The sequence below is a fragment of the Lepisma saccharinum genome, chromosome 9, assembly GCF_977018435.1.
Source record: "Lepisma saccharinum chromosome 9, izLepSacc3.1, whole genome shotgun sequence".
Lineage (NCBI taxonomy): Eukaryota > Metazoa > Arthropoda > Insecta > Zygentoma > Lepismatidae > Lepisma > Lepisma saccharinum.
Window position 1 is genome coordinate 32,655,695 of NC_139237.1, and position 26,790 is coordinate 32,682,484.

A 26,790-nucleotide genomic window follows, 5' to 3' on the forward strand; every position below is an offset into this window, starting at 1 on the left:
TATGACGTTTTGTTACAATTTGGGTGAATCGTTTACCGAAATTTACACATGGTACGGGCTGTGTATGGTGTTGCAGTATTATATAAAAAACAGAGTGCGCAGTGCAAATGACAGTTCTCGCCCGTAAAGAAAAAAGCACGGATGTCGAAATCGAAGACAAAGGTTCTGCTGATCGCATTTTTTGGTTCCTAAGGACTCATCCACCATGAATTTGACTCTGAAAACCAAACAATCAATCAGTGGTATTACAAGGAAGTGCTTGGTCAACTCAGAAACAGGATGAAGCGGGTTAGGATCATCCTCTGTGATTCTTGCCAATGGTTTCTGTTACACGATAATCCTCGGCCTCATACCGCATTGTCGTTACAACAATACCTTGCTAAACATTCAGTGAAAGTGATCAATTACTCTCCATATTCTCCGAACTTATAACCTGCAGATTTTTTTACTTTTTCCCAAGCTTAAGATGGCTATGAAAGGGCAAAGATTTGTCGACGCCGCGGATATTAAATTAAATGTTACGCGTATTTTGCAAACACTTACTGTCAATGAGTGCCGACTGTGTTTTCAAGACCTGTACAAACGCTGGTCAAAATGTATTGCCTCCTATGATGATTATTTTGAAGGTGATAAAGTCATTTGAGGGTAATTACTTGTTTCCTTTCATAAAAAACTAAGTTCTGTTTTATATGGGCGAACCTTGTATGTGAATCCTGGCATATTTTTCTTTCAGGAAAGAGTTGGTTGGTTGATTGAGTTGGTATTTTAAGTCCACTTTATGCACAGGAAGGCTAATCGGTACTGGACCTAGAGTTTAAAGTGGGATCTGAACCACTATGTGCCTTCACCTGGTATCGATCGCAGAACCTCTTGGTTATAAGACAATGACGCTACTTTCAGTAAAAAGAAATGAATCGAAGAATGATGAATGAATATTTTGTTCATGAGATATAAGTTGATGAAAAGTAAAACACATACACGTGTGCACTTCACACAGAATATTAACGCCAGGGGTCCCGAGATCGAATCCTGGCCTGTGCATGGATGCTTATGAGTGTCCAATCATCAATTTCATCATAACATCACTCATCCCCAAATTAGCAAAAAGTAGCACAAGAAGCGAAGTAAAATAAAGACAATCAGTCAATCAAAACCTCACAAATGATTTTCGTGTCTGTGAATCCAGCTACCAGAGCCTCGTTAGCCTGTGCTACAAAACTTTGTTAGTAAAACGAAATTATTATGAAGAAATGTAAATATTAGTATTATTACACTTAAATATATTTTCACCTTGATATGGAAACTAATATGTGATTTTCTTTCTCATAATTCAGTCTGTCTTTAAAATATTAACGCCAAAGGAAGCAAAAAGATTTAATATGTGAGAAAATCTCAAGAAGGTGCATAATCAGTGGCGAAGCGTGCTGTCTCTGGAAGGGTAGGCACAGGACGGAGCAGGGATTGGGGGAGGGGAAGATGTGATTTTTTTTAACAGTAGTATGTTAAAATATAGCCCCTAGAAAAGAAAAGATAACATATTGCCTGAATCTAGTCTACTACTGTTCGATAGTGATTGTAAAGGATAATGTAGTGATTAACGCTCTCGCCTTATAATCAAGAAGTAGAAGGTTCGATTCCCACTGGAGACATTGGTTCAGAGTCTACTTTAATCTAGTCTCGATTGGATATCTGAGAAAAAAGGCACTTCTGTCTCGAAGGTCAGAAAACAGTGACAATGGGACTCGATGTTCTGACCACGCGTCACCCAATGAAAAAGCCGTTCTGTCAGGCCCTAGCCATTACATTTGTTAGATTAAAGCTGCTCGTAAAAATTATTTGCTGCTTCAATAACAGTATTGTAAATGTTTCTCGCATTACAGGAATGGTTGGTTCACTTGATTGTCACTTATCGTTTATTTCTTTTTAATGCTGACCTCCCCGGCGGATTGGTTATAACTAGGGAACGGAACTTTATGTGCTAAAAAACACAGAAATATTTATTTTTTATGTGTCATAAATGTTGAAAATATGTGATAAAAACAGGAAAATATGTGACAAAAATAAAAACATTTGGTAACAAAAACAAACTATAACATGCATTTTAAACACCTGAAATTAGTTTCTAAATGATTACCTCTTAGCGAGCAATTTTTTGGAAGAGTTGCAGTGGATCACCATAGTTTTTCCAAATTCTCCATTGTAAATCTGTGACGATTATCTCTAAAAAGCATCTTATATTGTGAGAAAGATCGCTCCACGTCACAAGAAACAATTCTTGCATATTTGAATCACGAAATGTCACTAACGCTTAAGTTTTCCAAAGCTTCCTCTTCCTCTACTTCACTTTCCAAAACACATGCAATTTGGCACAAAGTTTGAAAACCTTGTTTTTTCCCAAAAAATTCTGTACATTTAGACACTTAGATCCAGTGAGTTCTTGCAGTTTCGATTCTACTATACGGACTTTAACAATGGAAGCTGCCAAAGTGTTCGCGGACGATTCAAGCTTTCATATGGAATTAGAGAGAATGGACAGGTTTGTTGAGATGTATGCCAATTCGACTTTTACGGAGGGCTCCATCAACAGTTCTTGCAGAATTCTTCTTTGTCGAGATCATTTACAACAGATACAATTTTTTCAAACTTCTGGGCATAACATCTGCATCCAACTAAGTGCCCCATCACGTAACTACAGGTGTAGGGGGAAGGGGAACCTCAGGACATTTTTGTTTAAAATTGTCTATTCTTCTAGCCAACTTGATAAAAACTTTCTTGCCATTTGAAACCAGTTTATCGACATTGGGATAAAGAGCTCTTATCTTTTCACATATTCTATGCAACGCATGGGCCACACATTTAACGTGCACCATTTTGGGGTAGCTAACGGCAAGGCCTACTGCAGCTTTTTTCATGTAAGCTGCAGCATCTGTCACGAGGAGAAGAACATTGTCAAATGTTATGCCTTCCGGCCACAATAGCTGCATTGCTTCATTAAAAAGCCTTGCTATCATTACGTGTAGCCAGCCCCAGCTACTACTTACAGCTATTTTCTCCCAATAGGATCGTAGGCGAGGTGCCAGAAGTCTGCCAGCGAGGGTGTTCAAAGACAAAACAAACCTAGCACTCTCGATATGAAAGAGGTGCAGAGTAGCCTATAAACATTTTTCCTTCGAGGATTTCGAGGTGGATGAAGTCAATGAGCGATTTTATGTATTTAAAATGAAAATTCGCAAAATATGTATTTACATACGGAAAACTGGAAAATATGTGTTTTTATGTAAAATAAAATTTGCTGTGTTGACATATAAGGCTATAATCAGAATTTTGGCAAAAATGAGGGTCTGTATCTTATCAAAGAAAAAACATTTAATTACCTAAAGTTCCTTTCCCTAGTTATAACAGCGTGCTACGACAAGGGCCTCAGGTTCGAATCCCCACCTGGGCATAGGTGTTCTTTGTGAGTGTCCCTTCGTCAATGTCATCATATTATCGCTCATTCTCATCTTCCCAATTAGCCAAAAATGGCAGAAAGCCAAGTAAAATAAACTAAATATATCAATCAATTATTTCTTTTTAACTCTTTTATGCATATATTTCTTCTTCAACAGGCACCATTTTTTTAAAAAAATTATAATATGATTTAGAAAATGATGAAATGCTAAATGAGAACACGGACACCTTTCTGTGTAACACACCGACCAGAAAATTTCAGTAACATGGATTTTCTCTATACGTTTGCATTTTACGTACTTTGCCCCATTTTAAAAGTAGCGTGTTTTCAGTTATGTCACTAATCATGAAAGGAAATTTCGCTTCAATATCCCTTTCCTCAAATAAATAAAATACTTTCCCTCTCTGAATTGAGATTGGTGTGGGGCACATCCAGCAGCTAACACTTCGCGAAAAGCGGTTGCTCAAAAGAACTGAAAGCACCAAACGTAACACTGGTAACCAACTTGCATTCATTATTTGCAGTTAGAATTCTAATAATACCTACTATGATAGGTTAGGAGGCCAGGCTTAGAGGTGTTAGCAACACATTTTCGCTACACGTTAGCAGCTGGGTGTGCTCCGCTCCCGGCACAGCTCTGAATCTTCCATGGAAACGCTGCTTCTCAACAAGCTCTGTACGTCCACTGCCTGCTTCGTCACGCGCTCGTACACGATCGGCACTCTTCGGAAGTCAGGGAGAGAGGGTGAGAGAGAGAAAAGAGGCCGGCCTCTCAGGTTACATTACAGTCGTACGCGCCCCTGAAATTATGCTTTCCCGCACGAATCACATAGGCTGTTATGGGACCAGTTGAGGCACTCTCAGGCGGGCCTCGCTGAATGCGCAGATACGGTTCCAGGCAGGGTTGCAAACTTGCGGTAATTATAGGAAGACCTAGAATTTCAGTTTTCTTTTATTAAGCGTCGTTTAATTAAATTTATAAGTAATAAAATAATCCGTAATAGTCAAATATAATAGGGTAGGCCCGGCCTCCGGGCCTCATAGGACGCTTCGCCACTGTGCATAATACCTATATTCTTTTCTGAAAATCACTTCAGTATTAATTCCAGTCACTTCATTGTTACAACTAAACAATGATTTATCGTAGCAATAAAACACTTAACAAAACCATGACTAAACATGGCAATTTAAAGGATCCTTAATTTGGACACTAAATGAAATATGTATCCTGAAACATTTTTTCGGTAAGTGCTTGTTGTCATCTATTAACCCGAGACCATCCAGTATAGCACTTGTTAAAATTCCCTGAGTGCATTTTTGGTGTTGTGTTACGAGACAACATTCCATCTCCATCAAAGCTGATCTGTAGTAGATATCGCCCGTGATATACAACTAACTCATCGCTTCCACCAAATTGACTTGCATAATAACGCTGATTTCTAGAAATCATAGTTTCGAAGAAAATAGGACATATATAAATTTACCACCATTATAATGTTTATGCATTGGCGCTTTTAAAAGGGGCTATCGAGCTTGAGTTATTTTGAAATATTCTGTAACGAAAATCACTATGATTCATTACGTATTGAGTTGGAAACTTAATTTATGAAGATCTATCCACATAGCATGGTTTCCGGAAGTTCCAACTGCAATGGAATTGGGGACAGGCGGCACGGGTTAAAGACACGTAATTAATTGGCACAGCAGAAGGAAAATACATAGTTAGTATCGCGGATCTTGAAATCAATGCCACATTATGCATCTTAGAGTAGATTGATTGCAAAAATGCATCTGCAAATAGTTTGATTAAGGCTAGTCCCCATTGTAGCGGATCAATTTCTATGTAGCTGATGCATGACTTTCCACACTTTAAGTATATTTATTTAAGCACAGTAAAGCAAAGGTGCATTATATACAAAATTAAGTTAGTACTTCCTGGAATATTACATTTGATATTTGTATAGTATATTTGACGGGTAATAAATAACGCAAATGAGCATCCATGCTTATTTTGGTCGACTTGTTAACCGAGTCTGTTAAGTAATTAGCTTTTAATCTCGCCATCAAAGCTCCCGAGTTCGAGCCACTGCCGAGTGGTAGAGATGTGACGCTAAATATGTATAACAAAAATAAGAGAACTCTCTGCTCTTAATAGTTTCTAAAATCTAAAGACTAAATCAGAGAAAGTTTAATTTCCTATTTGTAGTTGCAAGAAATATTTGAACGGGATTTTAAAAACTCTCCTTAAGTTGAATTTAATACATGAAATAAATATACCCTCATTATATACGTTGGGTTGTAAGAGCAGCTCTAACTTTCATTTCTAGATTGTAAACTTATTTATTGATTTAGTGTTTTAAGTCAACTTTAAGCACAGTAAGGCTAATCAGGACTGGACCGACAGTTTAAAGTGGGATCCGAACCACTTGTGCCTTCACCGGGTATCGAACCGGACCCCTTGAATACAAGGCGACGACGCTACCACTGCACTAGATTGTAAAGAATGCTACGGATAACAATAAGAGATTTTCTTGCTTGTGTTATTTGGCAACGTTTTTGTACCACGTTTGGCTAATCGAGACGTTGGGGATGAAATTGATGAATGTACACTCCCAAAGAACATCCATGCCCAGACCGGGATTCGAAACCGAGACGCCTGGCGACATAGCGGATTGTGCTGAGATCAGCCTATATAAAATGTTGGTTAGCTATAGAGTACTCTCTTCGAAATACGTAAACATGAAATATAAATATATGCAGCTTGAAGCACATGAAGGATGTGTTTCTTGTTACGAATGCAAATCACTTTTAACATGACGTCATTGCACAAGGAAATAAATGACAGTTATGCACCATATCCAAGTACTATTCAGAAACAACAATGTAAGTGCATTTGTTATTATTTTCTACCCCTGCCATTATTGCCATTAAGTATGCTATATTGATCAGTGTCTGGATAACTCGCTTTATTCGAAGACTCTTTTGTGCCAATAGAAATGCATGATATATAATGCATGAAGCGTGAGAAGTAACAGTCAATAAAAGTTTACAGTATTTCCACATTAGGGATGACCAGATCCGGATCTTGGCGGATCCGAAATCCGTATCCGGTTGGTTCCGGATCCTTGGGATCCGGATCCTAAAATTTTTCGGATCCGGATCCGGATCCGTTTTGCCATCCCACATGCTCTTCTTGGGAAAGTAAGAATGTGCTTATAACATATTGTTACCCGCTAATATACATATATATATATATATATATATATATATATATATATATATATATATATATATATAGTGTGTGTGTGTGTGCGTGCGCGTGCGCGATTTGTAATTAATTAATACAAGGGAGGTCTAAGTCTCCCCCTCCGATTTGCATGAAACTTGGCAGGTGTATAGAGGTCCCCCCTCAAATGTCAAGATGAGGAGAAATTGAAGTGGGGATCTGACCCCGAAACCACCCTAAATATGGCATAGGAAGAAACAGGTGGCATAGGCCCTCTCTATACACCTGTCAAATTTCATGCAAATCGGATGGGGACACAGGGGTCAGATGATCCCCACGTCAATTTGTCCTCATCTTGAAATTTGAGACGGGTTTTGCCCCCTAAAAAAGTTTTTTAGCCGAAACAAAAAAAAACACTTATTTCTTCCTTTGGGCCCCTCTATACACCTGCGAAGTTTCATGAAAATCGGAGGGGGACACAGGGGTCAGATCCCCACTTAAATTTGTCCTCATCTTGACAATTGAGTGGGTTTTGCCCTGTAAAACCGTTTTTTTTAGTTGAAACAAAAAAACACGTATTTCTTCCTTTGGGCCCCACTATACACCTGCCAAGTTTCATGGAAATCGGAGGGGAACACATAGGTCAAATGCCCACTTAAATTTGTCCTCATATTGACATTTGAGGGGGGTTGCCCCCTAAAACAGTTTTTTAGCCGAAACAAAAGAAACACGTATTTCTTCATTTGGGCCCGTTTATAAGTATGCTATATTGATCAGTGTCTGGATAACTCGCTTTATTCGAAGACTCTTTTGAGCCAATGGAAATGCATGATATATAATGCATGAAGCGTGAGAAGTAACAGTCAATAAAAGTTTACAGTATTTCCACATAACAGCCTGAACGTCAGGACATACATGGTTTACCAAATTTCCAATCTTTGTTGTTTTGTGTTCATATTGAGGTATGTAGCTATAGGTTAAGCGCTTTGTAAAAGTTCGTTTCGGGGACGTGAAGAGAAGATTTCACACGTAAAGATTTGGAATTATTTGCTCACTTCTACAGTATTTGTTCAGCTGTCCGGCAGCTGAGCTCCAGTTCTTTGTCCCCTTTTCATCGATTGGCCACCGTGACTGTGCAGTCATGGTAAGGATAAAGGTTAGCCCTGCACATTGTTAAATGCCGTGGCATATGCGGAGGATGTGAGGGTATGACACTATACATTCACAATCTTGGCCATTTGAGGAGGTGGAGTGATCAGCACCACTCTTCTTAAAAAAATTCGCGCATCCGTCCCATGCACTGGAGGACAGATGAACCCTAGAGCTGTTCGTGTAATATTCCCACCAGAAATAATCCGCTTTGTTTGCTTATAACTTTATTTCTCATCGCCCTTCTCCTTTGCTATTTTAATGGATGTTTTGCAAAAGAAACTTCACCAAACACATATATAATTTAGAGATTGAAAAGTTAAAGTTTTTGACTGAGTTTTTCTCTCTGTTCATTTAAAATAAACATTCTTAGCTTAACTTAAATAAATTCTGAAGGAGCTCCACTTTGAGATTATTGAGAAATCAGAGAGTTCCTCACCAAACATGTCGGTGTCTGTGAAGTGAATTAAGGACGACGTTTGATTCAGAGAGGTTTAACAATTCCAGATCTCTAGCCACTAATAAATGTTCAGCAGGAACATGTTCTGTTTTTTTTATTTATTTTATGTCGCTTTTAGTCATATTTATATATTTATCTTAATTGGGAAGATGGGTATGAAAGACGATCAGATGAAATTGACGATTGGACAATGACGCGATACTCTTACCACTCCGCCACAGAGACCATCTCTTCTTGTGAATAAGAAACAAATAAGAAAAACGACAAACTCGTGGATTAGATTCCTATGACGTCATGGGCTCTGTATTCTAATCATTGACCAGGTGAGTCCAATGTTTTATTTAAAAAAATATATTATAAATGTCATCATTTCACCCCATTCATTGTGTTTAATGCAGAGAGGTAGGGAAAGTGATATGAAATAAACAAATAAGTAATTGATACCAAGACAAAGAGGAAAAATAAAACAAATTCCAAGCTAAAATATGTGCCCTACAACCGCCTATTGTATCGGACCAATTATCTGTTGTCAATGTATATTTTCTTATCTTTTCAAGTTCTCTCTTGGCTGGTTGTGAACTGAGAACAGTCATGGAGAGTGACTCAATCAAACTCTCTGACGACTACAACAAAGAACATCCGCCATTTGTTCAAACTAATGACACAAGTAAGTACTTCTGAATCTACATTTTCCAATAATTTTCCTTGTAGTTTCGAATTTAACAATATTCTAATTTTCCTGTTGTTGAAGATCCCTGACGTTACCACTGTGATGGACTTGAAATATAAATTTGTTAATATCTTGCTAACCATGACATCTCGATTTTCATAAAGTAACAAATATAAAAAGCTCTTATTTTTACTCTATGTTTGCTTTAGGACCATCACCATGACCTCTTTATTGTAGTCCCTCTGTAATGCTATTTCCAATGCTAGGTAATATGTGTAATTTCCTATTGCCATGAGTATGTTTTGATTCCTTTCCGTCTTTATTAACAATAATGATAATTTATTCCTAATAGCAATAATCTGGTCCTTAAAGTGCCTTCGAACATTGTGTGTGTGTGTGTGTGTGTGTGTGTGTGTGTGTGTGTGTGTGTGTGTGTGTGTGTGTGTGTGTGTGTGTGTGTGTGTGTGTGTGTGTGTGTGTCTATATATGTATATATATATATAAACATCTCAGCCCCTCGCTCGGCAGTGCTTGGTGTTCCTTGGCCTCCTCCACCACCAGACTCCAATCCTCTCTCTTTCTTTGTTTTCATACCCCATTCCTAATAGCCATCCGTCATAAATGTGTCATTACATCATCCATCCACTTTAGCCCTGGCTGCCACTCCGTCTCCTCTGGTAAAACAGCTCCAGTGCAGAGGCACAGTGAAATAGAAGGCTGGGAAAGACATTTCTTTGAGAAACTGTACTATTTATTAATTTAGGGTTTTGTCATGTTTATCATGTTTGTAATATTTGTATTTCCTTCAAAAGGAGAAATATAGTATGTGAATACTTACTTAAATGCATGTTTTGTTTGCACCTGAATTACCAATGGATGTATCCAACCTACACCAAATACAAAAGCAAGAAGATCAATTCGCACATTGCTCTAGCGTAATGAGTCTTGGTCGGTTTTCTAGTCATTCGGTTTTGCTTCGTGACGAAATCGTGACGAACCCTGTCTCGGTTCCGCCCTTAACATGTTAATGTTAAATTTGAATATGGTGGCATATTAATTTGGAGAAAGATATTCATAAGCGAGAAAGGGCTTTTTCTCAAGATATTAGTTTTGAGTGCCACAATTTTTGCCTAATGTCTCAGACCAAAATCATATGGAAGAGATTTGAAGGTGATTTTTTTTTATCTGTTTGGGGTTGTGTGCTGATTGATAAACTACCTCCCTCTGTGGATAACCACAATTGTTTTTGTAACAAATACTATATTTCCCAGTTTGCAACACTTTCAAAGAAAGGTATACTTTTGAACAGACCATGATGGCGGAGTCAGGTACCCAGATATATAGATAGATATAGAGAGAGGAGTGAGAGAAGGAGAGGGAGTGTGTGGGAAAGAGTTCTCAAGGTGTAGAATACGAGGGTTGGAGCATAAGTCAAGGCAACTATTTTATTTCGTGAGAATGCAGGACCGGCACAAAAATTCGATATATAAAATATTGTACTTTTGTGAAAATTTCAGATGTAAACATGTTTGACGTTTATAATTAATTATAATTCATTCAATAATGTTGTTGACAAGAAACTGTAGTACAAATATCATTTATTTTTATTTCAGTTACACCCGCAACAGTCTACCTATATTTAAATATACTCAGGGATCCGATAGTGAAAGAAAGTGAGCAGGTAAATTATTTTCCTTTTCATAAAAACTCATTCTTATAATTTTTCGTAAAATCCATAAAAGGGATCCATTTTGTAAGGTACTGACTGCTAATCTGTTATATCAGTTCTATATATATTTACGTTATTGTTAAAGAGTTTACTCTATATACAAACAGTAATTATTATTCCATATTTTCCTAAAAAAAATAGTAGCTTGGAAGAGAAGAAGTAAGCATTATTTGTACACCCGTTTAGTAAAAGTGCTAAAATATAACTGTAGAAATGGATACGATAATTCATCACAATCTATTATACATTATTATAGACTCATTATTAGTAGGTATTAGGTGTATAAATAAATTCTTGACCTTTTTTCAAGAAAGAAATGGTTATTCATGAGAAAATAATCTTACATTTTATGCAATCTTCTTTACAATATATACACTTTTTACTATATCTCTGGTAGCTGGCGAATCCCCTTGCTATAAAACGATGGTTGTTCAGAGACTATAGAATCAACAATGCTATTTTCCACCTCTTGAAGGTTTCTAAAGTGGAAATCCACTTGGTGGTGCTGCACGGACAGGAACAGGTGGTAGTCTGAAGGGGTCAGGTCAGGGAAGTAAGCAGCGTGAGGCATAACTTTCAGACCCAATGAATATAGCGTCTCCTTAGTTCCTTTTGTCTCGTGCGGCCTGGCGTTATCATGCATAAAGATCACCTACCTATACTCGGTAACGGGAATCTGTAGAGCGAGCGAAAGGAAACAAGTCTTCTTGCAAGTAGTGACTCGCGGGAGCTGGACAAATGAACGTGTGCGTATTCTAACAGCAGTAGCTGTTCTCCACCAACTCGCTTTCTCCCCTTCTCTTTTATTCTGCGCAACCTTCCTCCACAGTTTCCAGAGACAGAGTATAGACTCACTGCCGGTAAATTATTTTCCCCCTCAATTTCGTTACTCCAATGAATCAGTTAAACTTATTATTTTTATTTTCGTTCAACAATTGCTCCAAATCTGTTGTCCTCCACTTTCTTTGGTTGTCCAGGACGTTGCTCATCTTCCGGAATGATATTTCGTCTCGCAATAGCTGAAGCCACTATTTCCAGATGCTGTATGATACACATCTTCAGCCAAGGTCGAACAAATCATTTCTTTCGCCTCAGCTGCAATTTCCTTCAGTTGATATATGGAACAACCTTCGGTGCCTGACGTGCTGTTTCTCGAACGGGATCGTACTCACAAAATTATAGTTTGAACAATCACAACAGTAAAGCATAATAGATGAATCAATTTAGGGACCGAAAATTAATTTTTACACCTAATATTAATAGTTTGAAATGGAGAGTTTAATTGTCTACTTACGATTACTAAAAATACCTATGGATTTATTATTGTAGCATTTTCGGCTAGTTGTTTATTTGAATTTATGTGTATAAAATATGCTAACAAAAGTATTATTAATTAGATTATGTCTTAAACATATTCGTGTACATTTCCAAAATAAATGTGCTTTAATATTCCAATTACACTGACTAATAAAGATTTTACACCAGGTTTAAAATTTTTGTGTTTCTTAAGTAAATTCGCATACTGAATTCAAACATGCTTTCAGATGTTCTTCATCATGCACTGTTTTAAGTTGTATTATATGAACATATTATTTAGTGTGGTACTAGTTATGTATAAGGAGAGCGTGTAACAGCTACTGTATATTTGCATATTATACATACTACATCTTTGGCATACTTTGATTGTTTTCTTGCTTAAAATCTCTGTCTAGCAGAATAATTCTGAAAGCAGATCCGGAATCAGCATAAAAGCACTATAAAGCACTGTAAAGTTAAAAATTAAAATACAATTTTTGTGGCGGGGTGTTAGTTTTGTATACGTATTCCAGAATAGTCATTTGAAATGGGAAAAGTCCAAAAATATAATTCTAATCGGTTAGAAAATGGGCTCGAGAAGATGTATAGGAATGTCATATCTAATTAGTCTACTTTTGTGGAAAACGGGCTTCAATTTTAAAAGTCTGGAAGATATAATACAGTAAATAAAGGGTTAAAATTTATTTTTTAGTAGCTTTTACTATTTTTAACCATTTCTCTCGGATGAAAAGTATAACCTCACTCAAACCCTCTCCGCATATGAAACTAAAGTTTTCAAAGCAACAATTGAAATTAATAAAACATTTTTGATCTACTTGGACAATGTTATGTTGCGTATCTGGGAAATGAACTCGATTTGCACAGTCTGTTGTATCCAAAGAAATGTGGACATTTCTATGTTGCAATAGATAGTATTATCTATTTTAGGATTCAGAACAATTAATTAATTATTCTTAATTTTAATAGACAATTCTTTTGGACGCTGAAATATATTTCCTTTGGATGGACAAACGAGTGATGGCAGATAAAGGTGACATGATCTTGGTAAACGAGGACTTCGTGGATAAACTATGGCTACCCAAAACTTCCTTATACCCTGCAAGGAGTTTGAATGCAATATCTGGATTGGGAGCTTCGTCGATTCGCATGTACTTCCTAAGGAGGCTGAAATATTTCGGTTACGAAACAAGGTAAAGTTCACATATTATTTCTTCTGAGAAGTCACAGGTTCAAAGCTTTTCTCCCAGTTTTACTTTTTCTTTTTCTCCAATTAAAAAAAGAGTGCAATTGCTGTAGTAGTCCCTATCCACGAATCCAATCAGAAAACATGTTAAGCTACATGAGCTCCTCTTGCATTCCTTGTCACAAAAAACTTAAAAACATAAATTAAGACTGGAACTATTTATAACAGAAGACAAATTCCATTAATTAATAACATAAAGAAATCAAAATAATATAGTAACTAGTTACCGTAAGTTTTCAAAATTAGGCGTTTATGTACACAACTTAATGAAATCTTACTTCAACATTTATTGATATTGCTAAGTACTTAACTCACAATGATTGTTAATAGGGCAAATTATGTTTCTTGTAGCAACAGTAAAAAGTTTGTAAAATGTATTTCTGTGACAATGAATTTGTTTTAATTAAATGGAAGTATCGATCATGAAAATTTTTAACAGGGTACGAGAGTATCATTTTCCCCAAACCCCTCTCCAAGACAACTACTGTAACATAGGTAAAGGTAAAGTTCTTCGTTCGCATTGAATCGTGTTATGTAGGAACATTTTAGGGGAATCGGGGGTAGGACCTCACGCATTCTCGATCTCCGCCATTTTGAGGTGATGTCATCAGCACCAAGCTCCGGCCGCCTTAAGCGACTATGGGGCTCGCCCTGTTTCTGATCAGTTGGCACCTGGAGAAAACATGGATTTTAAAACAGAAGGAGCATCATGCTCACCAAACCGTCTCCACTATGGCCGACATCGAGAATGTGTCGAGCTTACCATACCACCATATCTCATACGCGTATGTGCTTTTAAGGGGTGGTGAAATGAACTCTCTTGACAGTGAGAAATGAAAGAATAAGTTTTTTTTATTTTCGTATGATTACTTATGATGATTACATGTGATAAATGGTTGAAAACTCACATTTGGATTTTAAATGTGATAAATGTATATATTATTTCTATTTAAGGAACTTTTTTTTTTTTTTTTTAAGATTATGTATATGGAATTATGTAATTTGCATTTCTAATTCCAGATGGTCTCTTGACTTGATCTGCGAAATGCAATTTGATTCATTCCCAATGGACATTCAGACGTGCTCATGGATTATAGAAGGGAGTAAGTGCTGCTCGTTGCTTAGTTCTCTTTCAGGAAAGGTTTCTTCCGTCTTGCAGAAAACGAAGCAGCTACCCTTTGCTCCCTTACTAGCAAATTTTACATGAGAATTATAGAAGCAGAATCACATTGTTTGAAAACATTTTCTGACACATAAACACAGTGCGTTCGTTTTGACTCCTGGCCGAAATAGCGTGTGGCTGCAGAACGGCGAGGCACGGCGCGGATGTCGGTAGTTTCAGCCGTGACGTTCTGCTTATTTTCACACACATATCTTTTTAGCATGTGTGAATGCAGTTGGCCATCACCTTGAACAACTCTTATAGCTAAGGTTAGTACTCGCTATGCATTATAAATACAATTTTCTGCATGCTAGAGATATGTGCGTAAAATTAAAGGGGACGTAACCGGAAGAAAATGCCGGCATCTGTGCCATGTCTTGCCATCTGCAGTCACACGCTATTTCGGCCCCGAGCCAGAATGAACGCACTGTTTATTGCATATCTGTTCCTGTAGTAAATGCCACGTTTCTCATGCAATAAACAAGAATCACTTTTTCTCTAATGGCTGTGTTGACAAGTACAGAGATTCTACATCCATTCAGAAGTGTTTATTTTATATACAGGATATATAAATTGAATTGAACTTTTAAGCTTCATGCACAGGTAGGTTAATATTTTCAGTTCATTTTATGACTCCTTAGCTGCAGCGTCCGATCACCACTTTGTGCAAAGTTTCAGACGTAAGTGGTATTTTATTGTCAGCTTACAAAACCTTGAAAAGTTTCTTTGCACTTGGAATTTCACAAGAGAAAAAAATAATCCATTTTTGGAATATCAAGTGTAGAGGAAACTTTTAAATAGCTTTAATGAGCGAAAGTATGCTGAATATGACCAAACATTATGTTCCATCACATATAAAATAGTCGATTGTGCATATATATGCCCCATATATTAAAGTATTTTGGTTTTTCATAACATAAATTTCTATATAGTTCAGTTACATATCATGCTTACAAATAAGTTAAAATGTGGAAAGTTAGGAAAAAACGCTTGATAAAATTCCCTCTGGGGTCTTCTTCTTATTTCCTTTCAATATGTAAAAGATCTCCATATTTTTCTGATGTAATCCACCATTAGCATAATCTCCCCCCATACTAAATTAAATACATGTACTTAACTTTTTCAGTATACACGAAATTACATTTAAATTTAATCAACAGGCCTAATCATATTCGCTCATCATGTCTACAAATGTCAACAAACGATATATCAGAAATTACTGAAACAACAAATATCAATTTGATATTTGTTGTTGCAGTAATTTCAATCTGACAGACTTATCAAGTAATAAGTAAATTAGTCATTAGTCATCTCGACTGGATCCTCTGTCTGACCGTGAGAGATATATATCGATTTCACAATTTTGTAAAAAATCATTTTTCCAGCTGCATCTCACAAATATCTGAATCTGACGTGGTCCCCAAAAGGAGGACTGAAGATGAAGGACGGTTCGTGGGGATCCACCGACATGAAGCTCCCGAGCTTCAAACTGAGATTCAAGACACACGCGAACAATCCCAGGGAAGGTGAGTGTGATTCAATACCATTTAATCTGCAGACTGAAGTCAGATAACATGAGCGCTTCAAAACACAATGGGCAGCAGACCACTTTTAAAATTCTTGTCTTGAAACGGATTCTATACACTAAGAACGTGCCAGTGGCTGTTTTTTTTCCCACTTTTTTCCACCGACATTGATGAAAAAACAATAGATAATGTATGACGGTATGTGTATTAGTGTATTATCCAAAATAAAATATATTATTGACTAGATTTGCATGGTTGGATCTGAGCGCCTATATGCATTGATCATCGATCATCATACCGCTACATGGAGCTAGACGCCAGATCCTCGTTAGTCCTCAAAATACAGTTCAGGGTGTAGTACGTGGAAGTGAGGTTGGCATTTGGGTGTCTTGAGAAAGGGTCACCCATTATACACCTCGAAACTTAGAGTCGACCACTACAGTATGCATCGATCCCGAGGAGCAGAACACATACATACACACATCACATAATAAAAGAAAACAATATCTAATCTCGCATTACATAGGTATGATGTCTGTTAAATTTTTTCAAGATGGCTTACTTTAAACCTACAAAACTTTGGAATGCAACACTTGGCACGGTTGATTTGTAGTAGCGATAATTTTTGAACGATACCTTTATGATATTTTGCCACTAGAAACCCTACACCTACTTTTAGTTATGATACAGGCATGATTTTTGCCCAGGAATCATACACATGCTTTGAATGATGTATGTATGAAATGTTGCCACCAGAAATCCTATGCATTCTTTTTTCATGATGCCTGCATTATGTGTTGCCCCAGGAATCCTGTACGTGCATTTTAAATTATTCCTGTATCATTTCTTTTGGCCCAGAAGTTATATCCATGCATTTTGAATAATGCCTGTATGACTATTTGTCCCCTGAAATCCTATACATGCGTTTTGAATGAAGGCATTATTTTCTTGATCCAGAAATACTATGCATGGTTTTTGCATGATTCCTATATATGCTTACTTACCACTGAAATTCTAGACATATTCCTTGCCAATATGATTTTGTGTCTGACGAAATCCTACACACTGTTTTTTTCAATTATACCCGTTTGATATTTTGCCACAAAATCCTGCACATATTATTTTAATAATGTCTGTATGATTATTCTCCCTGACATTTTACACACAATTTTTGTTTGCCCCAGAAATCCTATGTGTGGTATTTGAATGATCCATTATGATCTTGTACCACCAGAAATCCTACACATACTTTTGTAATGAAGCATAAGAATTTCAACACGTATTTTCTGAATGATGCCTGTAAGTTATTTTGCCCAGAAATCCTATACATGCTTTCTGAATGATGCCTGTATCCTTACATTCTACGCATATTTTATTTTGGAATAATACTTATATGATTTTGTGTCCCCAGAAATCCTACAATTTTTTTTACGTAATGCCTGTATGACTTTTGCGCCCTGAAATTTTATACTTCTTTTAGATAACGCTTGCGTGATTGTTTGTGCCAGTGTTTTTTAATGATCCGCGTATGATTTTTTGCCACAAGAAATTGAGTTGTAGACATATTTTTAAAATGAGGCCTGTAAGACTTTTGGCACCAGAAATCCTAAACATATTTTTTTGAGAGAGTCTTTCAGATTTTTCTGCCACAGAAATCTTACACATACTTCTTGAATGATTCCTGCATGACTTTTACCCTAAGAAATCCTATACATATTTTGTTAATGATGCCTGTATAATTTTTGGCACCTGAAATCCTATACATATTATTTTGAATGATGCCTGTATGATATTTTACCACAGAAATACTGCACATACTTTTGACTATTTTTACTCTGAAATCCTACACATCACTTATTAATAGTGCCTGTATGATTTTGTGTCCTCAGAAGCCCTACATACATATTGAATTTAGTCTATATGATTTTTTTTGCAGAAATACTGCACCTTATGTTACAGCGTAAAGACACTGTTGGTTGATACGATATATGCGAGGGGAGGAGTAGTAAACTAGTAGTCTCACTGCCAAAGGTTTGTGTTTCGAGTTCCGCCCTGAGTGCGAGCGTTATTTTTCGATTCCCGCTTAATATTTTTAGTTACCATGCATCTCCGTAATGACGATTACATAACAACGACGGAAAACGAAAAATAATAACAAAAAAGTAAAAACAGTTATCTACAGTAGTGTAAGTTGAGCGCTTCAAAATAGTACTTGGTACGAGCTTTTTTTAGCCTCTTTTTTTATCAGTTGAAAATCAGTTTTTGACATATTTTGACAATTTTTTGTCGATGTTTTAGCGTTTAGCGATGTTTTAGTAATATTTCCCTTTTTTCCCACTCGTACTTGGTACGAATGCCACGATCTTACGTGATATAACTTAACCTATTCGTTTTTTTTCGTGCTAAACTACACGAGAGCCTCTACGTGCTTTGACCTACTTTAGAGTAGGACCATAAAGACAGTTCTGCAACCGAAAGTGAGGCTCGAAGTGAGGCTCGACTTAATGGTTTGCTCTTGTAAGACATAAGCCTTATTTTCTCGCAGTGTTGCCAACACCTTACTCGAAATAAAATCACCAAGGTTTTTTTCTTGGTCTAACCTATGTTATTGAACTGCGTCGTCACGTCCAAACCCGCATGAATTCCGGAAACTATTGGTTCTATTCATATTTTTTCTTACGTATAGGTGTACATGATGAATCAGCAAATAGATTTGTCCTAAGTCTTACAGTTTCCAAAATAATCCCACATCCGGTCGCCATTTTGGATTTCCGAGCATAGGTTCTATTCATACTTTTTCTCACGTATAGGTGTACATGACGAATCCGCAAACAGATTTTTTCTAAGTCTTACAGTTTCCAAGATAACCCCACTTCCGGTCGCCATTTTGGATTTCCGAACATAAGTTCTATTCATACTTTTTTCTCACGTATAGGTGTACATGATGAATCCGAAAATAGATTTTTCCTAAGTCTTACCGTTTCCAAGATAACCCCACTTCCGGTCGCCATTTTGGATTTCCGAGCATAGGTTCTATTCATACTTTTTCTCACGTATAGGTGTACATGATGAATCCCCAAACAGATTTTTCCTAAGTCTTACCGTTTCCAAGATAACCCCACTTCCGGTCGCCATTTTGGATTTCCGATCATAGGTTCTATTGATATTTTACTTACATATAGGCGTACGTGATGAATCCGCAAACAGATTTTTCCTAAGTCTTACCGTTTCCAAGATAATCCCACTTCCGGTCGCCATTTTGGATTTCCGAGCATAGGTTCTATTCATATTTTACTTGCATATAGGCGTACGTGATGAATCCGCAAACAGATTTCTCCTAAGTCTTACCGTTTCCAAGATAAACCCACTTCCGGTCGCCATTTTGGATTTCCGAACATAAGTTCTATTCATACTTTTTCTCACGTATAGGTGTACATGACGAATCCGCAAACAGATTTTTTCTAAGTCTTACCATTTCCAAGATAACACCACTTCCGGTCGGTATTTTCGATTTCCGAACATAGGTTAGTAGTATCATAAATGTGACTCCCACGCCAATTCTGATTTCTTGACCAAACGACCACAAAAACCTGAAAAACTCACTTTCTCTCCCCGTTCCGCGCCTCATTTATTGCGCTGACGATGTTTCACGGCGCAGAAAAGCAGTGATGAGTGAAAGATGCACTCTCATCCTCTCATCCTTCAAGGATGAGTGCACCTTATCGTAATTTTCCAAGTCCCGGGGACCAAAATGTTTATATATCGTGACCTTTGTAAACCTCTTTCTCTCGGGGAAACGATGTGCCTCTCATTATTTCCGTATTGTGACGCAAACAAACAAACAAATAATAATTGTTTTTTTTTTTTAGGATTCCCTGGCCCCTATATAACCTCGCCAGGGGTGCGTGGTGCCCAACCAAAAAAGTAAAAAAGGTTCTAACGGCTGCGGTTAGATAACCACACCTCTGTAGAGTTTCACGTGTTTTATTTTCTCAAAGGTCCTATGGGACACCTCTGTTTGTCAAAAATTCGAGATATTTGCAATTTAACGCAGGACTTAGAAAATTTTCGATTGATGAAAAAAATTGGTTCTATGACGACCTACGTTTATTTTCGTATGGGTGGACAGAGGACACCGAGACTCGACCGACGCACTAAACCCGACCTCTCTACGACTATTCGTTCAAAAGTTACGAGTGATCAAAATTTTTGGGAGGGGGTGGGCTAACTTCTTAACCCTTGACCCCAAAACCACCAAAACTTGGTACACGTATCCTACACCTCCAAAATCGACAGGGGGCATCTAACGATGCCGTATGGGGGTGTTTTTCGATATATTTTTTCGATAACTCTTACCATTTTCGAGATATTTGCAATTTAAGATTTTTTTTAACGCTGGACTTAGAAAATTTTCGGTACATATTTTTTGTTTCATGACGACCTATGTTTATTTTGGTATGGGAGGACAGAGGACACCGAGACTCGACCGACACACTAAACCCAACCTCTCTACGCGTACTCTACGTCACCAAAAAAGGTTAAAGGTTCCAAATAACAATAGTTAGAGTTTCGCCAATCTAGTAAAGTGGATTGGTTGAAATCTCCAAGGCGTATTTTGCATTTTTTTTTCTTCAAATATGAACACGTTAAAACTGAACTGTCTTGGATTTTTGAGTTTTGTATTCGCCCTGAGAAAATTCTATATAAAATAACATACCTGAAAATTATATTCGCAGAAGATTGATTTTTTTGAATTTTGTAATCACCTCAAGAAATTCTATATAAAATAACATACCTGAAAATTGTATTCACAGTAGATTGAATTCTTGGGTTTAGTATTCGCACACAAGAAATTGTATGTAAATAACATACCTGAAATTCTATTTACAGTAGATTGAATTTTTGAGTTTTGTAATCACTCCAAGAAATTCTATATAAAATAACATACCTGATAATTGTATCGCTATATACTAGATTTTTTTGATTTCTGTGATTTTGGAGAAAGCAATGGCATCCACCACCAGTTTCAATCATAAAAATGATAAAACTGAATGTGTTACTTGCGAAAAATTAATATCTAAAACTAATATTAGCAAACACAGGGCAAGATGTAGCGAAACAGGTTCGAGAATTAATCGTTCCTTACCTTCTAAGTCTTGTGCTCGATGTGGAAAGATGATTAGCATTACAAATTTAAGTAAACACCTCAAAATTTGCAAACCATCGACCGGACAAGCATCGAAAAGGAAAATCGATAATGCAGATACGGAAGCTTCCACTTCCAAGCAAATTAAATTATCCAATGAACGCAAACCAATTAGATCTGCATTCAACGACCAACTCCAGGATTTTTCAATTAAGTCAGAAGCAGGCCGTGACATCCTTAGTTTCTTGCATGAAACGAAAACATCTGTACTAAATATTTTGAAAGATAAACTTGAAAACAACTCTATAAAAGTATACGTTGTTCTGTTTTCCGAATACGAGAAAGTTGATGGCACAACGAGTATTTTTTATCATCGTACAAAAAACCAGACTCTTTATTTTGCTGACGTCGAAAATTTGGACAACTTCTATTATAAAGTTTCCAACGAGCTGGTTAAGAAACATGACGGTTTTGAGGCTAAAGGGTCGGGATGGTCTCTGTGTGGAAGTCCTCACACGTTAACTGTTTACGTGAACCGATTCTCGCCTCTTCGCGCTTCCAGCTACGTTCCTCTTCCACCGAACATTCAACACAAGAGAGCTGTGTTAAATATACAGAACAGCGATAACAAGTGTTTCCTTTGGTGTATATTGGCTGCACTGCATCCTGTTTATTGCAAAAATAATCCACAGTGGGTTGGATATTACAAACAATACGAGTCCGAATTTGAAAGTGTAATGTCTGGCATCGAATACCCGGTGACATTGTCGGATATAACAAAGTTCGAAAATCGTGCAGGAAAACGCATCGCTATTAATGTATATTCCTTCACGTCAGATAAATATCTCGTGCATCCCGTCAGGATAAGCGATATCGACGATGACGATGCTCGTGTAATAAATCTTCTTCTAATTTCAAACGAGGATGTTCATCACTACACGCTAATTCGTTCTCTATCACGTTTGGTCAGAAGTCAAACTACCAAGTATAAACATTGCATCGAAGTTTGCCCGAGATGCCTAACCACGTTCGACGATCGACAACAACTCGATTATCAAAATTACACCGGACGTCAAATTGCTATCGAGAAACTTGCCGAACATAAAATTTATTGCGGTGACAACAGACCGGCTAGAATGTTGATGCCCGAAACGAACGAAGTCGAAGAATTCAAAATGCACAAGGCATTGTTAGAACATCCCGCAATCATCGTCGCAGATTTCGAGTCTTTCCTGAAACCACTCTCCTACTGCGAACCGGATCCTGAAATTTCCTCCACAACGCCGTACCAGCTTCATCAACCTAATAGTTTCGGCTATGTTGTTGTGCAACGTGATAAAATAAATGAAGCATATATATACCGCGGACCAAATGTAATCGAACACTTCCTGGAAAAAATGGTGGAGGAGGTTGAGGTAATTGGTAGCGTACTGCTTACATCAAAACCGATGGCACCTTTAACTGAAAATGAACTTCAAAATTACAATTCCACTGAGGTGTGTCCGGTATGTGATCAAAGTTTCACTGATGAGAACAAAAAAATATTCCACCACGATCATTTCAGCGGAAACTACATAGGTGGAATTTGCAACACGTGCAATCTTAAAATCCAGAAACCTAAATTCATCCCCATATTCTTTCACAACGGAAGCGGCTATGATTTTCACCACCTGGTGAGACATCTTGGCTACGATCCGAAACGTATAGGTGTCTTGGCCGAGAATGAAGAACGCTACATTAGTCTCAGCAAGCAAGTGTCGATTCCGGGAACGAAAAATACAATCGAGATGCGCTTCCTGGATTCGTATAGATTTCTCTCTGCAAGTCTGGATGCTTTAGCGAACAAACTCACCGACGATCAATTCAAAATAACTAGAGCTAGTTTTCCCAACGTAGACACAGAACTCGTTAGACGTAAAGGGGTTTATCCTTACGAATATGTTAGTGATGGTTCTAAATTTAACGACGATGCTCTTCCACTTCCAAGAGAATTTTACAGCAGACTCAGAGAGAAAGGAATCACGGACGAAGAATACCAACACGCGCAACTCATGTGGGAGAAATTAGAATGTAGGACACTCGGAGACTACCACGACGCATACTTAAAATTAGACGTGACGATACTCGCGGATGTTTTTCAAGCGTTCAGGAAAACGGCAACGAATATTTATAAATTAGATCCAGCGTATTTCTACAGTCTACCGGGATTAGCGTGGTCGGCAATGTTATTCCAGACAAAGGTCAAGCTGGAACTGATATCGGACGTTGACATGTTACTTTTCATCGAAAGAGGGATACGAGGTGGAATGGTGCAATGCGTACAGAGACATGCAAAAGCTAATAACGTACACATGAAAGAAGATTACGATTCAAATCGAGCATCGAATTACATCTTCTACGCCGACGTTAATAATCTCTACGGACATGCCATGGTTCAGAAACTTCCTTACGGGGGATTCGAATGGTTAGATCCCACTTCGATAGACATTATTCATTTCGACGATAGCGAGTGTGGTTTCTTCGCAGAGGTAGATCTCCAATTCTCCAACCACCTGCACGACACGTTTTCGGATTTGCCTCCGACTCCCGAAATCAAATGTCCACCCGACTCGGTTCAAGACAAGCTTTTGTTAACATTGGACCCTAAACAGAGATACGTCGTCCACTACAAGAATCTCCGGTTTTTGATTGGGAAGGGTGTTCAGATAGTAAATGTTAGAAGAATACTAAAGTTTAAACATTCCACGTGGTTAAGACCTTACATAGAAACTAACACACAACATAGAACAGCTGCCACTTCCGATTTAGACAAGGACTTCTTTAAATTAATGAACAATGCGGTGTACGGAAAGACCATGGAGAATGTTAGAAAGCACGTAGACGTGAAATTAATTTCCGATAAGAATAAATGTCGGAAGGGGATAGCCGATCCTAGATTCAAGTCGAGAAAAATTTACAACGAGAATTTGGCACTTTTTAATCTAGATATAAAATTGATGAAATTCAGAAAACCAATTTACGTTGGCACAACGGTTCTCGACTTGTCGAAACTTTACATGTTTGAATTTCATTATGACGTGATGAAACCCTTCTACAATGATAAGATATCACTTTTGTACACGGACACCGACAGCTTTATTTACAGCATACAAACACCTAACCTATACGAAGACATAAAAAATCCTTCCATGCTTGAGTATTTCGATACTTCTGCGTATCCTCAACCCAACAGATTTGGAATTCCATCTCGTAACAAAAAAGTCCTAGGTAAACTGAAAGATGAATGTAACGGTGATATTATTGTCGAGTTCGCGGGTTTGCGTTCGAAGATGTATGCCATGAGAACAGAGAGTAGCGTCACGAAGAAAGCAAAGGGTGTGGGCAAAAATACGGTGGAGAACAAACTCACCTTCCACGATTACATCGATTGCCTTTACTCACAATCGACGATACTAAGTATAGAACAAAGAATCCAAAGTGTAGACCACGTGATTACAACAAACAAAGTTAGGAAAGTAGCACTAGATCCGCATGACGATAAAAGATGTATTTTGTCTTGTGGAATCCACACGTTCCCTTGGGGACACTTTCGTTTAGAAATTAGTAAAAATTGTAGGCAATGCAAATGAAAAAAAATGAACTTAAATAACTATAACTAAAATAAAAAAAACTTTAACTATCTCACATACACAATAAATAACTAGCAAGGACAATGAATCACTTTGGTTTCCGAAAGCAAACAATGGAGACTGTACACCGCACGGCAGATCATGAATTTCTACCTTCCATGTTATCTAAACTCAACGGCCTGTTGATCAATCAATTTTCGGAACGCTGCTCTTCTTGCTGGAACAGTGACGATTTCGGATTCGCGACGATCGACGTGACGAGGAAACCCAACGACGGAAAATACAGAAAAAAAATCAACGACTTTCTAAACGTTGCAACGTTCGATATCAGTTCCAGCTTGACCTTTGTCTGGAATAACATTGCCGACCACGCTAATCCCGGTAGACTGTAGAAATACGCTGGATCTAATTTATAAATATTCGTTGCCGTTTTCCTGAACGCTTGAAAAACATCCGCGAGTATCGTCACGTCTAATTTTAAGTATGCGTCGTGGTAGTCTCCGAGTGTCCTACATTCTAATTTCTCCCACATGAGTTGCGCGTGTTGGTATTCTTCGTCCGTGATTCCTTTCTCTCTGAGTCTGCTGTAAAATTCTCTTGGAAGTGGAAGAGCATCGTCGTTAAATTTAGAACCATCACTAACATATTCGTAAGGATAAACCCCTTTACGTCTAACGAGTTCTGTGTCTACGTTGGGAAAACTAGCTCTAGTTATTTTGAATTGATCGTCGGTGAGTTTGTTCGCTAAAGCATCCAGACTTGCAGAGAGAAATCTATACGAATCCAGGAAGCGCATCTCGATTGTATTTTTCGTTCCCGGAATCGACACTTGCTTGCTGAGACTAATGTAGCGTTCTTCATTCTCGGCCAAGACACCTATACGTTTCGGATCGTAGCCAAGATGTCTCACCAGGTGGTGAAAATCATAGCCGCTTCCGTTGTGAAAGAATATGGGGATGAATTTAGGTTTCTGGATTTTAAGATTGCACGTGTTGCAAATTCCACCTATGTAGTTTCCGCTGAAATGATCGTGGTGGAATATTTTTTTGTTCTCATCAGTGAAACTTTGATCACATACCGGACACACCTCAGTGGAATTGTAATTTTGAAGTTCATTTTCAGTTAAAGGTGCCATCGGTTTTGATGTAAGCAGTACGCTACCAATTACCTCAACCTCCTCCACCATTTTTTCCAGGAAGTGTTCGATTACATTTGGTCCGCGGTATATATATGCTTCATTTATTTTATCACGTTGCACAACAACATAGCCGAAACTATTAGGTTGATGAAGCTGGTACGGCGTTGTGGAGGAAATTTCAGGATCCGGTTCGCAGTAGGAGAGTGGTTTCAGGAAAGACTCGAAATCTGCGACGATGATTGCGGGATGTTCTAACAATGCCTTGTGCATTTTGAATTCTTCGACTTCGTTCGTTTCGGGCATCAACATTCTAGCCGGTCTGTTGTCACCGCAATAAATTTTATGTTCGGCAAGTTTCTCGATAGCAATTTGACGTCCGGTGTAATTTTGATAATCGAGTTGTTGTCGATCGTCGAACGTGGTTAGGCATCTCGGGCAAACTTCGATGCAATGTTTATACTTGGTAGTTTGACTTCTGACCAAACGTGATAGAGAACGAATTAGCGTGTAGTGATGAACATCCTCGTTTGAAATTAGAAGAAGATTTATTACACGAGCATCGTCATCGTCGATATCGCTTATCCTGACGGGATGCACGAGATATTTATCTGACGTGAAGGAATATACATTAATAGCGATGCGTTTTCCTGCACGATTTTCGAACTTTGTTATATCCGACAATGTCACCGGGTATTCGATGCCAGACATTACACTTTCAAATTCGGACTCGTATTGTTTGTAATATCCAACCCACTGTGGATTATTTTTGCAATAAACAGGATGCAGTGCAGCCAATATACACCAAAGGAAACACTTGTTATCGCTGTTCTGTATATTTAACACAGCTCTCTTGTGTTGAATGTTCGGTGGAAGAGGAACGTAGCTGGAAGCGCGAAGAGGCGAGAATCGGTTCACGTAAACAGTTAACGTGTGAGGACTTCCAC

General features: G+C 37.8%; 1 protein-coding gene across 1 annotated transcript in view; it reads left to right on the top strand.

The window, feature by feature from the left end:
- The first annotated feature begins 7,585 nt into the window (after nt 1-7,585).
- Nucleotides 7,586-26,790, top strand: part of LOC145992604 (glutamate-gated chloride channel alpha-like) — a 28,390-nt gene continuing 9,185 nt past the window's right edge. Inside the window, exons 1-6 of the mRNA XM_083128957.1 lie at nt 7,586-7,639; nt 8,844-8,953; nt 10,570-10,637; nt 12,969-13,192; nt 14,266-14,348; nt 15,793-15,933. Of these exons, the coding sequence (XP_082985083.1) occupies nt 7,593-7,639; nt 8,844-8,953; nt 10,570-10,637; nt 12,969-13,192; nt 14,266-14,348; nt 15,793-15,933 (673 nt within the window). The 5' untranslated portion in view covers nt 7,586-7,592. The remainder of the gene's footprint in view (nt 7,640-8,843; nt 8,954-10,569; nt 10,638-12,968; nt 13,193-14,265; nt 14,349-15,792; nt 15,934-26,790) is intronic.